Source organism: Pygoscelis adeliae, unplaced genomic scaffold, assembly GCF_000699105.1.
Source record: "Pygoscelis adeliae isolate BGI_AS28 unplaced genomic scaffold, ASM69910v1 Scaffold312, whole genome shotgun sequence".
Classification (NCBI taxonomy): domain Eukaryota; kingdom Metazoa; phylum Chordata; class Aves; order Sphenisciformes; family Spheniscidae; genus Pygoscelis; species Pygoscelis adeliae.
The window spans coordinates 2,009,456-2,035,875 of NW_008824234.1; the positions used below are offsets into that span (position 1 = coordinate 2,009,456).

The 26,420-nt window shown below is 41.8% G+C and overlaps 1 protein-coding gene across 1 annotated transcript in view; it reads left to right on the plus strand.

Moving 5' to 3' along the window:
• Nucleotides 1-12,809: 12,809 nt before the first annotated feature.
• The window catches only part of GALNT12 (polypeptide N-acetylgalactosaminyltransferase 12), a 36,996-nt gene continuing 23,385 nt past the window's right edge, over nucleotides 12,810-26,420 (plus strand). The window contains exons 1-5 of the mRNA XM_009334966.1: nucleotides 12,810-12,904; nucleotides 15,016-15,185; nucleotides 15,914-16,103; nucleotides 18,768-18,953; nucleotides 21,258-21,375. Coding sequence (XP_009333241.1) covers nucleotides 12,810-12,904; nucleotides 15,016-15,185; nucleotides 15,914-16,103; nucleotides 18,768-18,953; nucleotides 21,258-21,375 — 759 coding nt within the window. The remainder of the gene's footprint in view (nucleotides 12,905-15,015; nucleotides 15,186-15,913; nucleotides 16,104-18,767; nucleotides 18,954-21,257; nucleotides 21,376-26,420) is intronic.

The window sequence follows — 26,420 nt, forward strand, 5'->3', positions numbered from 1 at the left end:
GCTCTCTAGACCAGCACTACCAACCAGAGGAGTGGTTGGTGGCAGCAGTCGGCGCGGGACAAGCGTGTCTCAGCTGCAGCTCACTCAGAAACGTGGAGGCTTTAAAAACTTTCTTCCCCCCCCCAAACGCTTTCAGATCACAGCGTTTGCTCACAGAGTGAAAACCGTCGATGATTTTGCCTGGCTCCCGCTCCTCCGCGAGGCAGAACAGCAGCGTGTTGGTGGTGCGTGTGCAACTCGGGAGAGGTGGTTTTCCTCCGGCAGCCCTAGCGGTGTGGTTTCAGCCCTTAAGCAGTGGCGTGCTGCCGTGTTTCTCCTGCTGCTGTCCCCTGGATAGGTCACCGTAAGGCAGCAGCGTACTTTTCCAGTCACTCCCAGCTCTACAAATGTTGTGCTTCCCAGACTTCAGCTTTGCGTTGTATTCAAATGTCTTATGCCACACAGCATAAAGCAGACTGTTTTATCATCAGATTTACCGGGAGCGATGTAGAAATGCTCACCGAGATGTATAACGTTCTTCTAAACTGGGACTTCGCTTGTTCCTGGATAATTAGTTGCTGGGACAATTTACATGTACAAATTGCACTTACAATTATGACACTAATGCCAGATGATGGCATAAGCAATTGTAAACTAAGGATTAGATACTGTTTGATGAGGTGATTCTAGTTCACAGGCGCCAGTTCAGCACAGCTGTGAAGTCAGTGCTGCGCAGCGGGTCCGACTGTGTGATCAGTTCCGGCCTAACACAAATACTCAGTTTAGCCGAGTGGTTCACCTCAGCACGGCTGTCCTGTGAGCGAGCAGCCAGCTGGTGAGAGGAATGGGTTGAGTAGTTACAGGTACGTGCCTTCAGCCAAAGGGGTCAGGACAGAGCCATGGCTGCAGAGTCCTCTCCTCGGTTTCACCTGAGCTTGGCTTCAGCCAGTTTATTTCGTTGCAACAGGTCTGTGTGGTGTGGTAGCAAAGAGCTGTGGAAAAAGCAGGGCTGCGTCTCTACCATGCGTTTGCTTCACATCAGTGCGTCCTATCCGGTAGTTCACCCAACTCTAGTTATAAGTGCTGAATCTAAAACGTGAATCCTACGATAGCTCTGAAAAAAAATTGCAATGCAAGTGCAAGATCTTTTTATCGTAAATTTAAGCGTGACAGTAGGCTTGTTTTTCTTAGTTATCCTTTATTCTCTCCTTAGCCTATGGTCTGTAGGACCGTTTGAGTTGCATTTCTATGGGAAGAATTTAAATCATTTCAATGAATTATTTTGGATTCCTGCCATTTCTTTCAGACAGGATGTTGGAGGAAATGGAAGATCACAGTTGTTGAGCAGGGGAAGTTATAGATGGGGGGTGATTCTTGAAGATAATATAAGTGGGCAGATGGATTTTGCTACAATGGTACATCCTTTTTCCTTTGAATATTTGGATGTTGAAATGACGAAATTTATCCAAACCAAAAGGATTGCAAGGCATCAGTGACTTAATCTCAGAGATAATTGCCTTCTGAGGCTGGGACTGTACAATACAATACAACTGTATTGTGCTGTTGTAGTATCTGCTGGCAGGTGCTTCATGCTTTTTCACACAGTTAAATCTAAATTATGGCAGAAATATCACAGAACATCTATCCAACTCGCACAGCAAATGTAAAAAAACCAAAAAAAAACCAACAAAAAAAACCCAACAAAACTTCTCCAAAGACAATTTTGCAATGAAGTTAACTTAGTCTCTTAAGAAGGAGGACCACGTAAGAGATCTAAGTTTAAAAAAAAAAAACAAAGTCTTGAAAAAGGAATCCACAAGCCTGTAGCGATAGAAAATTCATTGCACTTCAGTGTAAGATTAGAGTCTATACAGATTGAAAATACAAGTCTAGGAAAAATATTATTTAGTTTCTTTATTTTAAGGTTGGTAATGCTTGACCGTTCATGATCTTTAATGAACATTTGGGTGAGGCTACAATGGTAGGAAAGAACTAATAATGGTAGACTTCAGCTGTCCACAAAAATGATGCAAAGGCTAAATTTTTAGATGTGATCAATGAAACAATTTTGGTACCTGAAGACCAGAAGGTGACAAATACACCATTTTTTTTTTTAGTGGAGTCCCAGAGGAGAACCAGAGAACTGTGCTGGCAAGCCTTGGATCTCTTCCCAGGCATATTATTTACAAACTGTGGTAAGGAAAAGAATTAGTAGCAGATAGGTAGGTGTGATCTATTGAGAAAGAGTCAGCTTGGCCTTTGTCAAGGATGACGTGTCTCACAAACCTGTTGGAGTTCTTTGAAGGTCATAATTATATGGATAAGGAAGTGTGTTGTTATTTCCAGAAGTTTTTGATGAGTTTCTTAAACAGCTGTGAAATATGGTAGAAATTCCTTGCATTTATAAAGAACTGGATAAAAGCTGGGAAGCACTTGTTTTTTGTTTGTGGGGTTTGGTTTTTTTTTTGACAGTGGAGGGTCACTGGCAAGGTTCCACAGAAATCTGTGCTGGACCCAGTGCCGTTCAACTTACGGCATGGCTTCCATACAGAAGTGACTAATTAATTTACATCTCTTCAGCCTGAAAGACAGACAGGCTACTGAGGGGGTGCCTCTTGCTGAGCCACTGCAATACTAGGTCAATGCATGAAGTGGGTAACAAATTCTGCCACCTCCTTGTTCCAAAAATCCATTTACTGTAAAGTATAGGGAATTCTATCTACTAGAAAATTGACATCAAGTATTCATGAGATATTAACAGATATTATGCTTGGAGCCATTATTCTGGGCTATGGGCTTTTGGTCCGTTTCAGTATGTTCTTACGTGTGTGGAGGTAAGTCTGGAAATTTTAGATACCAGGAAAATGTGAGGAGGAAAGAAGGGGAAATAAAGATAGGCAACACCCCCACCACCTGCATGCCCCACTGCTCCTTTTAACCTTAATGTGCTCCGACATTCATCAGTGAACCCGCTCTCTGGGTGTGAATTGTGAAAGCCACAAACGTGAATCTAGTGAAAAGTAGAATTTTGCTAATAAGATTGAGAATATCTGAGCCAGTAAGCCTTTAAACCTGGTCTGCAAAATTCTGTATACAAGGTGTTGCTTTATCAGAAACTGTTGACAAAAAACTTTTCCCACTGCTACATCCTGGACGGGCTATCAGACCAGAAATGTGGCGGTAGTTATTTGCTAATACCTGTGTCTGGTAATACTGCGCAGGAAGAGAAGAAGAATAGTTTGACTGAGATTATTCCCCCAGAATAATGTATTGTTTGATATTGGACTATGAATCAATCGTATACAAATGTTGTTTACTTTATAGTGAAGTTTCTTCAACTTGATGTGTTTCTCCTACTAATACATTCCTGCCAATGTAAATATTCAGAATACCTTTATTCCTTCTTGTTCTCACAGACTGCTGTAACATGTTTTTCTGAGCACTGATCCTGTTTCTACTGAAACACAGACCTGGAGAACTTGACAACTTCTATCGTTTCCTTTAGACGGTTCCTGCTTCCTTTAACTGTCTGTGCTTGGGGTCATCAACTGATAATACTGTGTTTCATCACGCAGAAACTCTTTGGTTTTATTAGTGGCTAGAATTGTGTGTTTGTATATATGTATGTGTATATATATGTACCTTTATGTATACATAAATATATATATTTAAACATACATATAAACAAATTAAATAAACATAACTATATAAAAAAACTATAAAAAATGTTCTTTTGATAAAATACTATGCATAAGAATGTAAGGAAATTACTAAATGGTGATACAGTTTGTACGAGACTAGAAGTGAACTATGCCATAGGGTCAGAGAATGACAGAGGTTGGAAGGAGCCTCTGGGGCTTCTACTCCAACCTCCTGCTCGAAGCTGGGCAACTTCAGCATTAGAGCGTGTTGCTGAAGACCATCCTTGTCCTGTCAAATTTTGAAAGTCTCCAAGGATGGAGATTCAACAGCCTCTCTGGGCACCTCTTTCAAGGCTGCTTCACTGCCACAGTGAAATTTTTTTTTCCCCTAATCATGATGTTGTCTAGATGGCCCAGGTTGTCTTCCCAATGTCTATCCTTTATTTCTTGAGTTTATACACATACGGGAAGCAACAATTATAGCAGGTTTGAAACAAGCAGGCATCCTCCATCAGACATTGACTTACTGAGGGCCCTGTTGGGGCTGATGCCCTCTAAGTGCAGCAGAACGAGATCTGGGCTGTGCGTTTTGGCCACTGCTGCTCTGCCTTCCCTCTGCACAACAGCATGGCCGCATCCTGTCTTGCCGGGCTCCTCATGGCGTGCTCATTTTACAGGACTGCAGGATTAGGCAGACAACTGATAGGGTCTTTTAGACAGCCTTTTACAGTTTATTGCAATGTGTAAGAAATGAATTTCCAGTTTTTTCTGCTTGGGTTCTTTCAGATTAAGGACTATTCTCAAGCATTGTTCCTGATTTTAGATATTCTACTTTCTTTTTTTTCTTTCTATATTTCTCACAGTAGGGGTGCATTGCACATTTATTTCAGGGACGGTTTCTGTAAAATCACACCAGCCTTCTTTTGGCTGACTCTTGTTACAAAAGGAACAAGGCAGGGATAGGCACTTTTGTGCCGACTCAGCATTTTATGTTGTCTCTTTCGTGGTAGAAGCCTGAATAAGCCCTTGGGCCTCATTTCACTTGTGCTTACAAGCAAATGGATTTGTAAGTCTTTCCTGTCTTTCCTTACCTGGCAAATGATTTTGAGTATCCACAAAAGCCCCCAAAATACTGAATGTGGTCTGCATGATAATTAGCAGCTATTAAAAAAAAAAAAAGTTTTAGAAGTTTGTTCTTTAATTCTAGATAATTCTCAATGTTTTGGAGAGAAAGCTTGTTTATATATGTATGGTTTTTTATATATATATTTAACTATCTGTGTATATATATTTAAGTATCTGTATATAGATAGATATACACAAATACTTAAATTCCTCTGTCACCATCATTTATGCTTACAATGCTATTTATTTTTTGGGATATTGTCTTTGAGTTTAGCGTAACAATCTTGTGCTAAGATTTTTCCGACTTTCAAAACTGCTTTTCCCATCTGTTCCTAGATTTGAATGTGATTCTCCCACAATCTCACTTGTTACCATGGTTCGTTTTGTTTACTGGGTTGTAGATACCAAATTATGCAGGCTGCTCATCTGTTAGTATCTCGCTAGCAAATTCCCAGAATAATGCTCTAGACTAGGTTTTGGCCCCTCTTCTACTCCAAAAATCGTAGCACCTGATTTTGATGGGCACGCTGCTCCTGCCAGGAGTTTAAACCTGACCCTGTTTCCAGGAAGTGGGGCAGGAGCCAGCTGTTTCCTCCCCAGCACACCGCGACTGCCTGACTTCACCCAGGAGCTTCTTTTTCATCTGTTATCTGAAGGTGAAATAACTGCAGTGACCTTTTTTTTTTGCAGTGTGTATAGTAAAAGCGAACTCTTTGGAGGGCTTATCTGCAGCAGCTTGACCACGCCGGCGCGTTCCTTCCCTCTAAGCACGCAGCTGATAGCGCGCTCTGCGCCCGGGGCTTGCTTTGGCGAAGGTATTCCCATCCTTTACATTTGATCAGAGTCCAGAAGACACAGCACTCTCCTACTTACGAGCAAATGCTTTGTATAAAACACTTGCAGGTGTATTTGCTGTAGTAGTTTTGTAACACTATGGTCGTTGGTTTGGGGTTGGTTTTTTTTGTTTTGTTTGTTTTCTGAGCTTTTCTGGAACCGATAATTGGTTACTGGTAACTACATTAATCATAACACCTTTTAGTCATTACTTTATTGTTAGTTGGCAGAATTCCTTGCATTTATGAACAGGCTTTAGACCTGCAAAGCAGTGTGTCTCTGGGACGTCTCATTCCTCCCTCATACAGTTAAGTGGGGGAGCAATAAATCTGCAGCATTCTTTTTTTTTCTCTTTTTTTCTTTTTTTTTTTTTTAAATAAGCAGGCTTGCATTTTGTAGCGGTACAGAATACAGCAATGCTTCCACAAGTGCTTTGATATTTAGGATGTTTTACTATTTTTGTTTCCTATCTTCTGTAAAAATGTGTCAGTTTTCTTTGTCAGTATGCTTTTGTTTAATAGTCACATGCAGACGTTTTCCAGAAGAGCTCACGTGATTATTTTTTGACCGTTTTTCTTTACAGCTTCTGGTAGAGATCCTCAGCTTCCACTGACGTCTAGATGAGTGCTTGGTTTCGGTTGGTTTCATTTTTAACCTGACAAAGTTCCCAGATCAGTGACAGTAACCACAAATTATGATTATTTTTTTTCTTTATTCAGATGGTGCTTTTGCTATACATGACTGTCTGTAAGGACCAAGTGTATCCACGCACTACTATTAGTGATGGTTACAATAACTTCATTCAGTTATTGTATTACTTGCAAAATATTTTTCTTCTCCTGAAAAATAGAATATATATATCTTTTCCTGAATCAAATTACTCGCATCAAAGTAAGTTTCTGAATGTAGGTGTAGGAAATTGTACGTCTGTGCAAATGTTAAGTGTATCTCACTACCTTGGAAGAAAATTGCAAACACAGGTAACCGTTTGAGCAAAATGAAACCACTGTTTCAAATCAGCAAAATAAAATAAAAATTAATTGTGTTTTCCCCATGGACACATGCAGAAATGCCTTCTCATCTGCACATCCAGAATCGGGGCTAGGTAGGAACTTCTATTGCTTTTTTCTAACAATTTGGAATTAGGAGGATCTATGGATTTCTTAAATTTGTGGATTTTAGGATATAGATTTAGTCATAAGAGGGCTTTCTAGGCAATTTTTTCTTAATGTATTTTTAATCTGTCTTAAACAGATTTGCTTTTTCTTTTTTCAAACTTCTCTGCAAATATTTTCTTCTATTTCAGGCTTCCCAGCTTTCTTCCTTGCTTCTCACAATGTTTTTATACTAGCCAGCACAGCCCTTTATCATCTGAAATCTTAAAGCAGTGTTTGGCAGTCTGTCTTGTCGAGACCTTATTGTCACTGGGAGATTCGTTCTTTAAAACATCAAATCTGGAAAACCATTTCACAGTCTAGCTAGCCTCTGTTTTCAAAGACTTGATCATATCACAGTGTAGTAGACTGAACTATATCCTGGGGGACTTTTTCCTAACGAGGTTTGTTTCAGCAGACACAATTTAGGGAGCATTTACCCGGGCTGCTGGGCTGGGAGCGGGTGATGAGGAAGTGTGGGCCAGCATTGCTTTAACTCGTGCTGCTTACGTGTTCCAGCCTTGCCCTGAATAATTCCGCCATTCTGGCGGTTATCAGCACCTTGCTGCTATCTGCTTTGCTAATTGGACCAAGACACGCCTTCTGTAAATGTCAGTGCCTTTTTCTGTAATATCCAAACACACGTGGGGTATGTAGGTGTGCAAAATCAGGTGCAGATTTTCCATGTTGTCCTGGTTTCGGCAGGGATAGAGTTAATTTTCCTCCTAGTAGCTGGTGCAGTGCTGTGTTTTGGATTTAGGTTGAGAACAGTGTTGATGACACACCGATGTTTTAGTTGTTGCTAGGTAATGCTTACCCTAGCCAAGGGCTTCCCAGCTCCCCATGCTCTACCGACTGAGAAGGCTGGAGGTGCACAAGAAGCTGGGAGGGGGCACAGCCAGGACAGCTGACCCAAACTGGCCCAAGGGACATTCCATACCATGTGACGTCATGCTCAGTACATAAACTGGGGGAAGCTGGCTGGGGGGGCCGCTGCTCGGGGACTGGCTGGGCATCGGTCGGCGGGTGGTGAGCAATTGCACTGTGCATCACTTGCTTTGTATATTCTTTTATTATTGTTATTGTTAGTAGTATTTTATTTTATTTCAATTATTAAACTGTTCTTATCTCAACCCATGAGTTTTCTCACTTTTACTCATCTGATTCTCTCCCCGATCCCACTGGGGGTGGGGTGGGGTGGGTGGGGAGAGTGAGCGAGCGGCTGTGTGGTACTTGGTTGCCGACTGAGGTTAAACCACGACACATGCTCAGATAAGACTTTTTTTTTTTTTTTTAAACAGAACTGACAGTTGGTTCAAGGTAGTTTTGTGTGCGAAAATAAATTAGCATGAAAAGTTGGGTAGTGTTTGGAGGAGATAAGAATAATCTGATTTATCCTTTAATTCCACTGGAAATGTCGCACTTCTATATCCCAGGTTTTGATGTAACAGGGTTGCATCACTTTTGGCTCACATGCTGGGTTTTATCCATAGGTTGCTGTCCCCCAAGGAGGGGTGAGGAGCGGCTGTTGAAACTGACGTTGAGCCTGGAGTAGGTAGCACGGCCTCGGTAACTCTGCAGGGTGGCTCAGAAACCAGCGATGTGACCTGTGTCATGCTGCTGAGCTTGGGATGCTCATGGATGGACCTGATGAACCCTAAGCTGCTGCTGGGAGCAAGAGGGAAGGGAGAAGCAGAAAAGGGGGGAGAAGAGGACCCCAGCACAGCTGTGTCCTCTGCTGCGGCTTTGGGAGGAGGAGGTGTTTTCTCTTGGGTGAAGATGCCTGGCAGACCCTTGAGTTCACATTACCGCCTCTGCGGCTTATGAGGTGGGGAGTGGAGAAGGTGAAAGTGGATTGAGATGCCCGTTCGTCCAGATCATCTGTTTTTACTTACAGCCTGCAAAACACCACGTTTGAGCACACCTCTTACTAAAAGGGCATCTGCTGTTTAATTCAATGTCCTAACCCTGTTCAAATTAGGAAGAGAAAAGGAGGCGGTGGTGTGAGTTGGCATGTCCACCACCCACCATAACAAAGCCAGCAAGCCTGCTTCCTAGCCTGCCACGTGCAACCCAGCCTGAAGCAGGATCCTGACAATGTTTGCTAGATGATGCTGTGATGGTGCGTATATGGCAATGTCATGTACCGTAGTCACATAAATCACGTTAAATCAGATACAGCAGTGACACGTGCTGTTTTGAACTTCCTGAGAGAAGCTACAGAATCTTGAACTTTCTGTATTTTCAGGCATTCATAACGAAACTTCAAAAGCAAAAAAATATTTCAGCAGTCTAGAACAGTTTCGTTTTTGTGGATTGCTGAGAGTAATTTTAACATCTTGATTTTTTCAACACACACTTTTTTCCATTAAAAATGTTCCAGTACCTTATTTCTAAAAGAGAAGTGTACCTTTAGAAAGCAGCCAATTGTATTCTTAACAAATCTTTGAAAACTCACAGAACATTTCATATTTTTTCTTAAAAGATGAGAAACTTGGCATATAGAAAATAAGATTTGGAGATTAAAAATGTATTGTCTCTTGCCGTATTGTTGTCACAGTTGCGGTGAAAGTCTTGCATAAAAGTGTGTCAGCAACCATTCCTAATTAACTCATGGCAGCATGCCCAGAGTGCACACATTCATGCTCTCTCTGCCTGTGTATAGATATGCATCTTTAAGAGGGAAACAGCTCCTTACAATGAAATAGATTGAGTGATTACATTAATTGACACAAATGTTCTCTAAAATAGCCCATTTAATTTTGTTTAGGCATTTCCTGACTGATGTCTCCTTAGTTTCTAATAAATAAACTATAAACTTGCTAACAGAAGGTTTTGTAGTGTAGTAATTCCAAGGTTAAATTATTAAACTTGTCAGCCGTATAGTCTCAGTTAGACTGTGCATTGCAAATGAAGTGTAAAAACGTAAAACCAAAAACCCACAGGAATGTGGATTATGATGATACACCTTTACATGCTTTGTTTCAGTTTGCATTTTGTAGAGGTAGATGTTTGAGTAGGTGCTGTAGTGAAACATCCAGGAAAGATGGTACATAGTGAACTTGTTTTTAAGTTTTTGTTCAGGCACAGCATTATTCTCTCTCTCCTCCTGTCTAGGAATGTAAAGATTTATGGCTGAATACAATTAGAATTTTTAAAATGTAGATGTTTCTTTTATTATAAATTGATAAACAAAAGTTGTGTCTTTCGGCATTTCTTGTTTTATACCTGTCTTTTAAGCCGCCGTGATCAAGCAGGAGGATTCTTGGAATATCCACCCAGTGTGGCAGAGAGTGCCTGAGGGAAACCAAGGACGGTGCAGAAGCAGGCTGCTGCTGGAGCAGGGCAGTGTCCCAGCCCACCCCCCGGCAGGTGGTTAGGGGCAGTGCCGGCTGCATTTTCCCTGGGTGCAACTCTGCTGTGCACAAAGACTCTGCTCGTGCATTTTCTAGGGGGGCTGCCGGAACAGGAGCCATCGGAGGGCAGAGGCTGAGCAGGTGTCACTCCTTTCCATTGTGTTATCCATTATATATCAGTGTTTTTCAGTGAAATCTGAGTCCTGTTTAAAACTTTATGCCTTTCTTTTGTTGGCTTTAAAAAAGCTGCTCACATGTGCTGGCAATAAGTTTTTCCTCAATGACTGATCCTGGTATCTGGTAACTTTTTCCAAAATCAGCTTGACTAGAGATATGTGTACTTTTCTGAAGAAAATGAACCCACTCCACATGCACACATTTTTAACTTCTTTTTTTTTTTTAACATATATCATTATTATTTATGTAAATAGTAAAGTTCCTGTGGTTGAATAAGATCATGAGAGTAGTGAAAGAATATGTTGGACTTCAGATGACAGTGCTTCTGCATTTATCGTCCATGCTTGGAAATGTCAGGTTTACAGGCAACTCATTTCCTCGTGTCTGTGTTAGGTTTTTACAAACCATTTGGTAGTTATGATAACTAGGTTCAAGGTGATGTATCAGGCAGCCAATAGTAGGGGCTATAGGTAGTTTCCTGCTGTTTAACTTCAGCCGTAGAAAAGTTAAGCATCTGCTCTATAGTTAAACCTCTATAGACAAGGGGGAGGTGGGGACCCACAAAGGTCTGTTTGTCTGTGCTAGATAAATGGCTTAAGGAGGGTGAGGTTGTCCTGGTTTCAGCTGGGATAGAGTCAGTTTCCTTCCCAGTAGCTGGTACAGTGCTGTGTTTTGGATTTAGGGTGAGAACAACATTGATAACACACCGATGTTTTAGTTGTTGCTGAGCAGTGCTTACCCTAGCCAAGGACTTCTCAGCTCCACATGCTCTACCGACTGAGAAGGCTGGAGGTGCAGAAGAAGCTGGGAGGGGGCACAGCCGGGACAGCTGACCCAAACTGGCCCAAGGGACATTCCATACCATGGGACATCACGCTCAGTACATAAACTGGGGGAAGCTGGCTGGGGGGGCCGCTGCTCGGGGACTGGCTGGGCATCGGTCGGCAGGTGGTGAGCAATTGCACTGTGCATCACTTGCTTTGTATATTCTTTTATTATTGTTGTTGTTGTTGCTATTAGTAGTTTATTTTATTTCAATTATTAAACTGTTCTTATCTCAACCCATGAGTTTTCTCACTTTTACTCTCCCGATTCTCTCCCCCATCCCACTGGGGTGGGGGGAGTGAGCGAGCGGCTGTGTGGTGCTCAGTTGCCGGCTGAGGTTAAACCACGACAGAGGTGAATCGCCTTCTGGATCTGTCTTTACGGACATACAGAATCCAGACGATTAGCTCAAAGATAGCACCCATCTTTTAGATGGCTAATGTGAGATGCAATTAATCCTGTCTTAACGTGATCCTCTATGTTGGGAGAGGAGAGTGTTGCACATTTGAGGGTGGCACTAAAGAGTGCCTTAGTCAGAAGCTGAAAGCAGCTTGCGGTATAGGCAGTGTAAGTATACATTCCTAGTATCTGCAAAAACGTATTTTGGGACTGTTGTCACCAGTTTGTATCCTCCCTGTCATTTTAGTGACACATTGTAACTGATACGCATTTGTTTTTCTGAATAACACAAAGTAGGAGTGAAATGATTCACTTGGGAAGTAGGAACTTGGATACTCGGCTGACACACAGAGAATAAAAATACATCCTGAAGTTTGCAAAGGTGAATACAGAAGATGCACTGCTATGGTGGTTCTGTTGTAAACAGAAGTTGGGAAAGGGAAAAGCCGAGTTGCGACCACTAGGCTTTAAGTCAGGTTTCATACTTGTAGTGGTTTTTTTGAAGCTTGTATATCTTGTGAGGTGGTAATGTTTAGTGTCCATATGTATGCCGCTTAATTGTTATTCAACAACGCTTCTAAGCATTTCCATTTCAGGGATTCATTCGTTTTTTTAAGATTTTCTTACACTGTTATTTTTCCATGGTTGAAATGCTTTGGGTTTGTAATCTCCCCAAGGGGATTATTTTTTAAGACTTAGCAAAACTCTTTGAAATGTCTTTCAGTACAGAAAGATAAGGAAAAGCGTGCTTCATTTTAGCAACAATATTTGAGACTGCTAACAGTTGAGATCTTGTAGCAATCTAGTAAGGAAATAATTTCTAGTCTTGGAAATAATTTCTGAGATAAACGTGCAAATCTGCATAGAAGGTGAATGACTTTTTTTTTTCCCTAATTCTTTAAAAGTTTCAAAATTTTAGTTGGTCTATACGTGATGATTAGTTTTCCCCAGAATAAAGTTAGTGTACTAAAAAGCTGAGCTTTCAGTCGTGCTCTGTGTATTTCAACATGCAAGGTGAGAGATGGTTCCTTTCTTCAGCGGGTTGTCAGCCTTGTCCAGCCGGCCTGTTGGGGGGAAGCGGGCTCCGGGGGAACCGGGCACCCCTCGGGGCAGCGCGGCCGTGCCGGCCAGCAGCCTGCCCTGCCGCCCTGGAGAGTCACTTCTCTGCACTTGCCTGCTGCCTTCCACCACGGAGCTAGTAAATAAAACGCCCTTTTTAGTTGTGGCCTCTTTCTTGACTTCAGAAACCTAAGAAACGTGCACTCTGGTATGTCTTGTAGGAGGCTGTCCTTTTTCCGCAGTGTAGGGTACGCTCAACGATGGAGGCAGCAATGCACAGTGAATCACAAACAGTTTGGGGATTGCCTTGCTCTGTGCCAAATTATGTTTCCCGTCTCCAGCGTGTGATTTTCAGGCAAATCCATTGAAGTCTTTAATCTATAATTAGGCTTATAAGCTTCTTTAGACCTTTTGGATTTCCTTTTTTAAATAATGGAATACAACATTATTATTCTGTGAATCTTTCTGACGTATTTGCCAGAGAAAGCTTTCCTGGAGGTTTTCTATTTATTTCTTTTTTTCCTTCGGTTTTCTAAAATGGGTAGGTAAAGATCCCATTTCCATCAAGAAATGAACTGAAATTACCTGGTACGAGTGGCTGTGATACACAAGAAGAATTTTTTCCTGGCAGCACTGAGCATAAATGTTTTTCAATAGCCTAAAGTAAATATGTATTTCTAAAATTGGATTCATACAGTAGGTTTTTCTGCGTTTAAAAAAAAAGTTAATTAGAATGTCACTCCTTTTTCATGTCTTAATACATGAACATTTGGCAAAATAAATCACTTCTGTCACCAGCCATTGGTGTGAGGCAGTTCTCTGTGTGAATGCCCCTGTTTGCCTCAGGACAAGTTACAGCCTGGAGGGATGGGCATTTTTGTACTTCACTGTATAAGTGTGTGTGTATGTGTACCTACCTATGTGTATATGCATGCATACGCATCATATAAAATTAGTGTTGTTGCATAGCATTCCTTTCATGTTTGAGAAGCAGCCTTCTGTGTGCCTCCTCTGCCCAAGTGTCATTTTTCCTCATTGCTTCCTCACTTTCAGGTATTTATTACAAAAGTACTCTACAGACTTTTTTTTTCCCTTGTAAGAATTTTAATATTAGGAATATTCAGATTCAGACTTTTTTTTTTTTCTTTCTGTACCATGGAACTTGATAGATGTTGCCTAATCATTAAAGAAACCTGTAAGTAGTCTTTTTTTTTTTTTTTATTGCAAACACAGCAGCATTAAATAGTCACTAAATATATTCTCAATGTGCTATAGGTAAGCAGTTTTCTTTTAATGTCATTTTCTGGGAGTTTTGGGGAATTTTGGTTCCCCTAAATTGACCTAAGGGATTTTGCTGTCACATTTTCTACTGATCAGTTCTGGTTTCCCTCTTCAGCTCCCCATAGCATGGGTTTTGGAGGGCTCGCTGCTGTTCTGCTTTGGTAGGAGGCATGTCCTACCTGCTTCGGTATCTGTTGTGACCTAGCGGTCTACAGAAGCTGAAGTATGTCCTTCTGCCCCTTACAAGCCCTGGTGACTCCAGGCAGTAAGCTGGAGGCATAAGAAAATTCAAACATCTCTAAACCATTTCTGTTGGTTTTTAACAAAACTCATACAGGATGCTTTAAGAAAAGGGGAGAAATGGTAATAAATACCATTATTACTTTAAAATTCTTTCAGACCAGGGGAATCTTTAACAATTTACACATTTGGCTCAGCTGTAAGTTTCTTGGCATCCTTATGTTCATTTAGGGAAGTTCATATGTATATTTATAGGAAATACATTCTGGAGCAAAATCCAAAGGGTTGCAAGCTTCCTGGCTCCCCATAGAGCCAAAACCATGCATTTCTATGTCTGTGTTTTTTGCGGATTTCACTATTATATCTTGGCAGTTCTGTGGTCTTCCCAAATTCTGCTTCAGTGTACATACGTCTCAGTTCTGTTGCTGTTTTGTTTTCTCTTTATATGTTGCTCTTCCTTCACAGTTATGTTTTTACTGTCTAGCACTTGTTTTATTTTCCAAAGCACAAGTTATCAGTAATTTATGCTACTGTTTTTACCACACTTAGGTTTTATATATATATATATTTTTTTTTTTCTTCCCTGTAATCTGAGGCATGTTTTGGCCATTGCTTGTTCTTCCACTTGAGGTAATATTGTGCGAAGATGGCTATTGCACATACACCAGCCCAGAATACCTCCTATTATTTTTCCTTTTAGACATTTTGGAGGGTTACAGAATTTTAGTCATAATGGTGCTGCGGAAATGGGACTTCTGGAAGACCAGCTTCCTGAAAGTGTTTGCATGACTCTTCGTGTACGTGCAGTTCTTTTAAGATCTTTTATATGTTCTTGCCCTTGCTTACAGTTAGAAAATAGCATACAAAATCTTCATTTGAGAGTAGTTTTATGGAAATTAACAAATGCTTTTGCACTTGTAGTAAATGTAATCCCCTCCCTTACAGATGCAGAGAGAAGAAGTATGATTATTATAGCCTGCCAAAAACCTCCGTTGTGATAGCTTTTTATAATGAGGCTTGGTCAACACTTCTGCGAACTGTTCATAGTGTTCTTGAGACATCTCCAGATATACTTTTGGAAGAAATTATCCTTGTAGATGATTACAGTGACAAAGGTAGGAAGAATAACTCTAAATAATGTTGATTGTTGATGGGTTTTTTTGTCAGCCAGTCCATAGGAGAAAAAGATATGCTGTTTGAGTAACATACCATAAAATTGTACAACATAGGCATCTAATTGGAAAATAATTTTTCTTGTAGCGTGCCAGTGAAAAATTTGACTTCTGGACCAAATTTAGTTTAGAATGGGGAAGCACGTTTGCTGTGTTGTAACAGGAGTGCTTGCATATATAGATAACATACAGTCTGGTCAGAGCATTTCAGGTTTCCTAATTTGAGCAAGTTTCGATTGCTCCAAGGTTGCCCTGGTGTCTAGTATAGTGAGAGCTACCTGTTTATCTGTTTTCGTTTGATTTATGGGACACAAAGACAATGCTTGAATTTTCCACCACACGAGTTGTGTTTAAGAATAAAACTTTTACATGGAAAAAGTTTTATATAACATTTGAGAAGCACTTAACAATTTGGAACTGAATTACAGAGGCAAATATGAAGCATTCAATTTCTTGAAAGTAACTGTGATTTGTGTCCATCCAAGTTCTGTGCTTTTTCCTTGTCCTTTCCTAACATGGACAGTATAGCAGAATCAGTGTTCAGAATGCCGGCATCTTTCAGGCACCGCTATAAGTAATATGCTACTGAAAAAAGAGCTTTCTGTAGCATGATGTAAACCAGTCGTTCCAGAACTATATTCTTTCTTTCTTTTTTTTTTTGTTTGTTACAGAACATTTAAAGGAGGCTTTGGAAAATTACATGGCTGGCTTACGCAAGGTGCGTCTTATCCGTGCAAATAAGCGAGAGGGGCTGGTTCGAGCCCGGCTGCTGGGGGCGTCTGTGGCAAAAGGAGACATCCTGACGTTCCTGGACTGCCACTGCGAATGCCACGAGGGCTGGCTGGAGCCGCTGCTGGCAAGGTGAGGTTATGCTCTGGGCTGGTTTTCTGTCCCGCTGCAGATGGGGAAGAGAGGGTTTGGCACACTTCTGCGGTGGAAAAATGGCTCTTGGTAGACGTTTACCAAAGGTTACCGAAGTCTGGTCCCTGAGGCACTGTGAGTGTTTGTTTCCTGGTGGTGGGGTAGCGAATGGAAGTGTGGAAGATCAGGAGGTGGATTTTTGTTTTCTGCCGAGGACCAGGCTGCTCTTTTTCTTCAGAGAAGGGAAAGTTTTGTTTTCAGGAAGAGGAATCCTCCCCCAGCTTTGAAACTGCCTTGGGAAAGGTGGCTACTTCTATCAACCTGGGTGGTGGATGAGAAGGTCTGGAAAGATGCGTGCCCTGAGACATCCCCTGTTGCAGGGCAACGTACACATAAGCAGATTGGAAGACAAGTCAATAAACTCTGTCTTCCCAGCCCTGAGCTAATCCACCCCCCTCCAACTGGAGGGAGATTTCCAAAAGCACACACTGTCTTGAGGAGTGCGAGTCTTCCTGATGCCTAGTGGAACTTGTGTTCTCGAACTCCCCATGTTCATTTGAAATTGTATCTGGAATAATATTTTAATTTTTTTTTTTTCCTTAAAATTGTCATATTTAACTTGTTTCTAAATTTCATACCGAGTATATTCCAGATAACTGTGGGTAAACTATGAACAGTCTAGATAGCGTGAAGAAAGGAAAAGGGGTAAAAATCAAAGAATAAGCATGGTTTTAACGACTGTCCTCTGAAGAAACAGTACATAACTGTGGAGACGATTCTGTAATTTCTTTGCTTCTTTAGCAAACCACTAGATGGCAATCTTGAGGAAGGAGTTGGATAATAATGATTTGGCTAATAAATCACCTTCTGTAAAAAGTTAGCCCTGGATGCGTCTTGGAATTTTTGCCCTTCTTGCTGCAGATGCAGACGTACATCTCTAAGGGGATGTTTGCATGGCATATCTCGACTCAAATGTATGGAAGCAATACAACAGTGTGAGCATTTTGCAGTGCAAACATAGTTGTATTTGTAAGCTGCCTGTGCATTGTACCATCTAGTTAATTCTTAACTTACAGAACAGGTGATGGCTTTTCACTTACCTGATTCCTTTCATAACTGAAATCACGTGCCAGATACCTAATTTTTACTTCTTTTCCTTTACAGGAGCAACAAAGCATTTTTACATTTTATTGGGAATTTTTTTCCTCTGTGTACGTATCATTCTCATTGCTTTGTACATAAGCTTTATGCAAGTGAGACAGGAGATAGCAATATTTGTATAAGCCCTTTTGTGCACTCTACCAAACAGAACTTCAATGGGAGATCATAAAGAAAAAAGCAGCTGTGTCACATCTTCCCTCTGGCAACGAGGGAGCATTTCATATTTAAGGCAGTCTTTCTCAGCTCAGACAATACTTCTTTGGAACTGCTTCTGTTCTCTGCTGCATTTAACCACCACAAGCTGCTCTAATTTCGGAGTCAGAGGCCCTTGGCCAGCCTGCGGGTTTTAAGCTTAATAATCCCATGAGGAACTGGCTCCCCTCGAATGACAGATACATTAGGTCTCTTCCTTGTCTGGCAATATAACATGTTCAGTTTTTCTTCTCCTCTGGAATACCCAAATCAGAAGATGCAGGGCTAAAACAAGTACCAGTATCTTAGTCAAACAAGTCAGTTTTTCACTGAACTAATAGGAGATGTCTAAGACTAGTGTAGAGAAGATTGCTAAAGAGTGATTTAGGAGAAAAGCCTTAGCTTGAGCTTCTGTGCTTGAATTTGATCTCTCCTGGTACTGAGAGGCCTTTCCAGAAGTTGAGGTGAAGGCAAAGGATCCCACAGTCTTTTGTAAGGGCAAATGCTTTTGGAAAGGAATCCAGAAAACCCTGTATGGTACTGAGAAATGGGAGGAAGGAGTTTATCTCCTTGCAGAAGTAGACCTGCAAGAAATGTCGTCAGCTCTGATGTATTCTTAGTATGATAAAGACCTTAACTATCTTTACATCAGCCTTGCTGATAGGTGTGTCATTCTGCAGTACTATCTTGTTTCTCCTTTTTATGTCCTATGTTGTCAGTGTTTCTGGAGGCCTCCTTCATGTATGTTTCACTGTGGGAGATCTAATTCCTGTGTCGCATGGTTTTTTTCTGTTTAAGCTCATGGCTTCTTTTTGAGTTACTGTTGTAGTGCTCGGGATAACTTTTCACAGATGATCACAGTTACAAGAACAACCATGAGCCAAGAGCCTAGCTACCTTATTCATCCTTGCAGAACGATAGTCATGCTGCTTTCTAAATATCTTGAACTCAGCTACCTGTGCAAAACAAAATAGATGTTTTTGTTGAGAATGCAGTGCTGGGTATGGCAGCCAAGCCAGATGCTGAATGTGTTATCTCAAGCCATCTGGCATACCTCACTTCCACTGTCCAGGAAGACTGATGCTTGCCAGGTGCCTACAGCTGAGTCCATCCTGACGCATCCTCCTGATGCATCCTCAGCAAGAAATCGGTGGTTATTCTTGTAGCTATCCTTTCCTTGAATTGCAGCATGAGTTGAAGAGGAGCAAAACTTTGCATTTGGCATTTGTAAGCATTCTTTGTTCTTGACAGTTCTAGTTTTTGAGAGACGTTTCTAATGGAAGTCACCCTTTTCTTTTAAAATCATATTAGGATTGCGGAAGAAGAGTCAGCTGTCGTCTGCCCAGTTATTGATGTTATTGACTGGAATACATTTGAGTACTTGGGAAATGCTGGTGAGCCACAGATCGGCGGATTTGACTGGAGACTGGTCTTCACTTGGCATAGTACCCCTGAAAGAGAACAAAAACGGAGGAAGTCCAAGACCGATGTGATCAGGTTAATTTTTATGCATCTTAGGAAACTGTGAATGTTACAAGTGCTTTTGACTTCACTTAGAAATACTGGGTGCTGAAAAATATTTGAGAAATGAGCATATTACTAAAAACTACATATCTTGTTTAGTTCCCCTTTTTTCCAAAATAGCTCCTGCTCACCATGCTCCTGAAAAAATACTCCTCTAAAAGCTGAAATGCCTGTGTAGTCTTCCATATGGAATCCTTATTGCACAAGCAGCCTCTGGACTCCTGCAGGCAAACTCCCACAGATGCTTTTCAGCACACGGAAAGGTTGTAACTGATTAACTAATACTAAAGGATGTCCTCTGTGCAAAGCAAAGAGATCCGGGTTGTAAAAAATGTGGTCAATGAGGGAAAAAAATCGTCAACCAGTAAGAAGGCAAAAGTAGTTTTGAAGACTTTATCTGTGCCATAGCGATAGTGGTGGTTCCTTGCTCTGTTTTCAAAGGTGAGCCAGTTTGCCAGTTCTTTATTGGATGAAATGATACAGCTCTGCCCACCATAGTTTCTATGAAGGGCTAACTCGTAGGAGCTCATGCGGATGTCTTCCTTGTGGGTTTTAGTTTTGTTTTGTTTTAAGACAAGTTGCAATCAGTTGGTATTATCTGTCACTCCATAGTGTATTTTTAGGAGAGGTTAGGTAAGAGTGCAAACAATGCGTCTGGAAAATGGACTCTGTAGACAAAATCCTGATAGTTGAGGGTCTGCTACGCTTAATTTGGAAGTTGCTGTATTTCAGTAGTGTATTGTAAGAAATGAAGCAGCTGGCATTTTTAACATCACGATTTTGTTAGTCCTTGCTTTTATTTATAATCTGTTATTTTATGGACTACAACAAATACAGAATTCTCTCAGAATTTTCTCAGTCTTTTCTAGGTCGCTTATCATGGTAATAATACCCAGTACTTCACAAGTATTAATGAACTTATCCTCAACTGAGAGAAGAGAACATTTTTTCTTTTAAATGGGAAAAGTGAGGCAGTAGTTTAGTCCTTCTCAGCATATATTAATCCACATCCTCCTGAAAAAAAGTTTCAAAACAGAGTAAATGTTTTTAAAGCCTTTAGTTTAAATATGATGCTTTTCTTCTCCACGACAAGAACTGTCTTTGGCGTGCCGAGGGGAAAACGATGAAGGATAAAGCTTCGTGGTAGCCCGAGGACTGTGAGCTCGGCAAGTGTCTGGAGAAGGCAGCAGTGCTGAGAGCAGTGTCACCAACAGCTGTGTTTGGAAAGACAGGATCTGGAGCGAGACAGAAGAACTTGACTGGTTATGGAACTTGGGTTTTTTTTTCCTTCTGTCTCACCTCATCTCTTTCCGTTCTTTGAAACAACGTATAATAGTGTAAGACAGTGTTGCTTCAAAAAGATGGCTGGTAAAATTAGTTTTGATGGATTAAGAGTAACTGATCACTGCACCTAGCATTTGTTAATATTTACCTCAACAGCAATTTAGTAAAATTCATAAAGTGTCAGCTGAATTTAGTTCCAACCAGCATTACATGCTTGGCACTTTAAAGAGGGACATTTTCTAAGACTGTAAACAATTAGGAACAATAATGAACAAATTCAAGTTTATATAGACATGCACACACTACCCTACTGAAAGTACATCCCCTAAGTGCGCTGCCGCTCTGGGCCTTGTGGTCTTCAGTGAGGATCCACTCTTGGCCCCTTATTTTTCTTCCAAACGTAGCAAATAATTAAAAAAAACCCCAACAGATGGGCAGATCTTAGAAAGAAAAAATCTCTTCAGGGGCTCCATTTACTTAATTCTGCTCAGTTGATGTCTGAGAGTTTTTCCACTTGATATTAATGGGATCAGAAATGTTGTTATTAATTACCAAAACACAAATATGTGTTTACTTACTACTTAAGTAAAATATATAAGGATACTGCACTTAGAATTTCAGAGCTGGCTAAAATAATTCTGCCACAAAAAAGCTTATGTTCTACTATGTGAAGGTAAGAGGCTAGTCATTTATGGCCACTCACAGAGACACTGTAATTGCAAAAATTTGTATAAATACAATGTTTGTCTTCTCTGAGTTCATAGTTATTTTAATACATTCTGGAGCTCATTTCTGATACAATTTTTTACTACAGAATTAAATTTAAATGGCCTGACCATATACTACTTAACCGATCAATGGCTAACTGTTATTTTGTATCCAGAAAAGACTGAGAAAATGGAAAATAAAAATACATTGTATTTTTGATCTGCGGTTCGTTAATTTATATTTTTCGGTTTTTATTCAATTCAGAGTTATTATTCTCTTTTATAGGTCTCCAACCATGGCAGGTGGATTGTTTTCTGTGAGCAAGAAGTATTTTGATTATCTTGGTTCATATGACACAGGAATGGAAGTCTGGGGAGGAGAAAACCTCGAATTCTCATTTAGGGTAAGTGGCTCAATTGAAAGTTTGTTGTTTTTTTTTCCCTGAGAACAAAAACAAGGTTCTTATTTCTTTCTTCATGCCCTTTTAGTTAATGAGATAGCTGTAATGTAAGTAAGTGTTAAGAAGAGAATATTTTGGGAGATGTTGGGATGAATCTCTTTTCCTTGTTTTTGTGCTTCAGTATAGTTATATTTTGCTTGAGTAGCCATTTTAAAACAATTTAAAAAATGTCTTTTGTTTTGAAGGCCAGTATAAGATGTAGGTAGTGGTGTGATATTAGCGGTTGAAGTTTACATTCTGTGGCTTGAAGAGGATCGTTGGAAAGAAATGTTTATAATGCTTCAGTGTGACTGGAGCTCTCACAGTGGTTGATGGAGTGAGCAGGAGGCAGCTGGTGGCAGTTACTAGCGGGGCAGGACAAGCCAGCCCCCGTACTTCTTGAAGGCTTTATTCTGTTTCGCTTCAGGAAAGGTTTGCGTAAAGGTTACAAAAAGTGATGGGGAAAATCTCCAGGAACTGTAGAGCTGTACCCCACCGGAGCGTGGACCAGTACTCAGATGTGAAGCAGAGAGATAGCTGTGCTGGAATGAAAAGGATTTATGGCAGGGGAAGAGAGGAGATACAAGACAGTCCAGACTGACGAGCTGATTCCCACTGAGCACTGGCTGCCTGTGGTTTGCCCCGTATCACCCTTAGCTTGCTGAAGCGATCCACTGGTGGTGTAAGAGGTGCACTGCAGGGCCATTTTTGGCTTGCAGGGAGTTCACAACTTAGTATCCTGGATTCCCCTTGCTTTTTCTGCTCATCATCAGGTATGTTTTATGGTCATATTTGCATTTCTGTGTATCACCAGATTGTGGGAGGGGATGGTTGGTGGTTTAGTTTTGTTTTTTACCAGGTGACAGCAAATTTCAGGGATTAATGAGTGTTCAAGGTCAGGTTGGATGGCACTTGGAGCAACCTGATCTAGTGAAAGGTGTCCCTGCCCATGGCAGGGGGTTGGACTATATGATCTTTAAAGGTCTTTTCCAACCCAAACCATTCTATGATTCTAAACAGTGTTTTGATGCTACAAAACCACTCTTGAGAAAGGAAGCATCACCAGACTGTCTCACGTGAGATGTCTGCCTGTTAACCAGAGAAGCATGGAGTCTTCCTGGCTGCTGTTCCTGTCTCCTGCTGCCTGTAGTGCAGAAATCCTAGCAAAGAGGGCATAAAAATAAGGAAAGAAAGGATCGTGGAGGATAATAAGCACAGACCTACAGTTGACATGGTTTCTCTCTGGAGGGGGATTTCTCGCACAGGATCGCTGTTTGATCTGAATTCACGGCCACCTCCTTTCTCACATAGGGAAAAGTTTCTCTGGCATGTAAGTCCAAACACACAGCCTACTTGTCTCAGTCAGTAAATTCAGCAGGTCTCCGCCTGAAGCTCAAAGCAGCTTACCCACCTCTATCAGGTCTGTGAGCTTCTGAAGCAGGAGTCCCCCAGCTGGCTCCAGTTCTGGGGTAGCCCACATTGATGAGTATGTTGCAGTGATCCCCTCTTTCCACTGGAAGGGATTTCTTTTCTGTGGGATAATTGCTCAGTCACGGGGTCAGGAGCTATGAAATAGCTCTTGATGAAATTATTTTTATGCCTCCTTTTGCGAGGCTGCTCAGGGAGCCAGAAGTAGCAATAGATTGGGTTCGTACTTGGGGGCCCCAAAGAAATGATCTTGCTTGTCATCAGTCACAACTCAAGGTAGGTTAAGCTGGAAAGCAGCCAGGTGGTGGACGCCATCCCCAGCTAACTCTGGCAAGGGAAAATTGTTTTTCCTGCTTACTGAGGGATTGGAAGGGGTGATAATAATGAGGGCGTCATGCATTTTGGGGTACAGATGCTTGCTGACCTGGGGCTTGCTGTCTCTCTTACTTTCTCAGCTATGACACTATTTGCAGCAGACAAATAAGCAGAGACAGGAGACTGTCAGTTTAGCAGCAAGCTACATCAGAGAGCATGACACTATCTCCCACAAACGTAGCGTAACAGTAGCAAGCATGTTGGATATGTGCATCTCCTGAGCAGGACTGGCTCTTGCAGGCACTTGTTTGTGTCTGCTAGTGCACGTGCAACCAGACCAAGCACCCATGAGGTGGAGAGGATGCTGCTTTTGAAAGTAGTACTATATACTCTGCCTCTTAGCAGAAATTTGCACCTCTTCCAAAGCAGCAAGCTTGGAAACAACAGCCACAGTTGACAGAACTGGACATTACAGGATCTACTTCACGTTGTTGAAATGTCTGCAGTCTTCTGTGACCCTGGCTGCCGCAGGTTTGGTGGCACCAAAATGGTTGTTCCCTAACCAGTAGGAGTTAGGGGTAGCACCGCCCCAGATGGCAGTGGTTTTCTCCTCTGAGATGGGTTGTGGGAGCTTTCTACAAGGACCTTTCTACAGCTCCTTGTAGAAAGCCTCAAAGACAGCCCTCTCTGCATGCAGTTCTTGGCTTTCTGCTCTTCATGTCTCGCTTTTTGGGAGACTGAGGCTTGCAGACAGGATAAGCCTGACCCCTGCCCTGTACGACACGGAGTGCCCCTGCACTGGCTGCTGCTTTAGACCCAAGCTATCATTGCCATTGACCTCTACTAGGCTCTGGCAGCAAGTGTCATTTTTGATGTTACTGGTTCCCCTGAACCAGGTGTTTGACCCCATGGGATGCAGCAGCATGTATGAGCAGTGCCTTTGCTCCTTCACCATGGAGGAACGTGGTCTCCTCGTGGGCCGGAGGAAGCATTAGAGGCTGCCTAGCACACAGGAGAAGCACAAAAGGAACAGCAGCAGAGTCCCCAGGAGCCAGCGCGCTAGGGGGTGTGCACGAGCATGCTGCCGTGCCCTGCAGGGGCTGAGCAGGCACATGGGTGCACCAGCCCGGGGACTCAGGGCAATTCTCTGGCAGCCACAGGCATGCAGTGTGTCATGCATCGTGCTGAGAGCAGGGGCATGGCTCGTGGGGGGTAAGAGAGGCGCTTAAATGAGGAAGCAGCGAGGCCGGTGTGGGGTTCCTGTGGACTGCAGGTGGATCGAGCAGCTCTCTTCTGGGAGGCCAACAGTTTGCAGGACGGACTGTGCAATGGCCAGCGAATATGCCTGGGCATGTTAATTTTACTAGTGCAGATTGCCAGTAGAATCTAGACATTTGGATCCAAATTGTGCACAACGTGCTTTCCTCTATTTGATTTCAAGCCCTTGTACTCATGCTTCCTGTGGTGAGGGTTTTTGTGGAACAGAGCAGAGCGCTATGATGTTGCTTAACTGTGTTCTTCTGGCTGCCCATGGTGTGCTGAAGAAGGTCAAGAGGGGTAAATCAGTGTTAATTCTGTTGTCTCCGTGGTTTCTAGACCTGCCAGACCTGAAGATTAGGAGCTTGGATACTGAAAAATGCTGTAAATTAATTCATTGTTCTTCTCATGTCTGAAAACACCACCCTCTCCCGATGACATGAAAGGACTTGTCCTCAAGCCTCCTCTTTCTCATACTTCGATTATTCTAAACTGAAGAGGCTGCGTGCTGAATGCAGGAACAAGTCAATGTGCCTTGATTTCGAATTGCTTAATGCTATTTGGCTGGATAAAATTTCACTTCATGGGCATAATCGGCTTTGAAGCTCCTCTTTCTGAGGGATGCAGAACATGCGCTTTCATCTTCCCCCTCCTGCACGTGGAGCGAGGGGAACCTGGTTGCAGCTTTTTTCCTCCCTCTCTGCTTTTGGTCCTGCTCGTGGCACTGCAATGTAAGTTTGTTTCTGGGGACCACCGCTTGAAACACCTGTGTTCTGTCCTTCAACCCACCATCACGGCATGAGAGAAAACCATGCATGTGCAAAAAGGCAAAATTATTTACTGATAAGTCCTTTCTTCCGTTGGAAATTTGATTGCCCACGGGGCCTGGATGATATGCCTCCGATCGCCTGGGGTCTTCTCTCTTCTGATCTTTTTGTATTGTTTCTGTCTGCATCTGGAAATCTGTCTTGCAGTGGGAGCAGCCAGGATGGGTTCATGCAGCTGGGGAGGCCCCTCCGCCCACCCAGCTCCCAGAAGATCATGCATGAGCACCACACAGGGGGGCTCAGCTGCAAGCCGGCAAGCAAAATTGCAGCAGGGAGAGGGGCAGGAACAGAGTATTTTCCGCAGTTTGTCTTTGTTCAGGAGGTAGCATCCTTTTTTATTTTTTATTTCTTCCAGAGAGTCCTAAAATGTTAGAATGGAGGTGGTAGAGCTTATAGAGGTTTTCTTATTTAGCGTTCATTGACCCAGCAATTAGGTCAGTTGTCCAAAGACCCTGGCAGGGATGGGGATCCCAAGACGAGATCTGTGCTTTTACTGGAGCTTTTCATGATGCCACCATCTGTCTCTGAAAAGAAAAGAAGAAATGTCGATTGCCTGCATGCATCAAGGTGAAAGTGAAAGTAAACATGAATGTCACCTTGTTTCCTTTTTGTGCTCAAGGAAAAAAGTACGCTTTTATAATGAGCTGTGAGCTAGCCAGACCTAGTAAAGAAACATATTTTCATGCACATGAGCATGCAAAATATACATGAAATCTAATGTGCTTCTCTGTTAAAGGAGGTGCGAATAGTTTTAGGGGAGAACCTTCTTCAGAGTCACTTATTTAGCATTTAGTAATCAACTTTGGTTTCTCTAGTGAATTCCTTGCTTTCTCTCTCTTTTCCTTGCTCTTCATTTGTACCTGATTTATATAGAGGTCAAAACATGTTTTCCATTCAAAAAAATAAATAAACCTTTGAGGAATTGCTTAGCTGGATTATACTTAATTTTTTTGTAATAGGAAGGCAAGAGAAATTTTGAACTGTTCTAATAAAGGAAGCAGAATTTAATGAGCAACCTACAGTTATTTTTTTTAGAGAAATTCAGAATTTTTATTGAAAAAATCAGCTCTTGTGGAATTCTCTTTTTGGCAGCAATTTAACAGAGATATGGTCAGTCTGTTTCACTCCATTTAATCATAGAATCATAGAATCATAAAGGTTGGAAGAGACCTCCAAGATCAT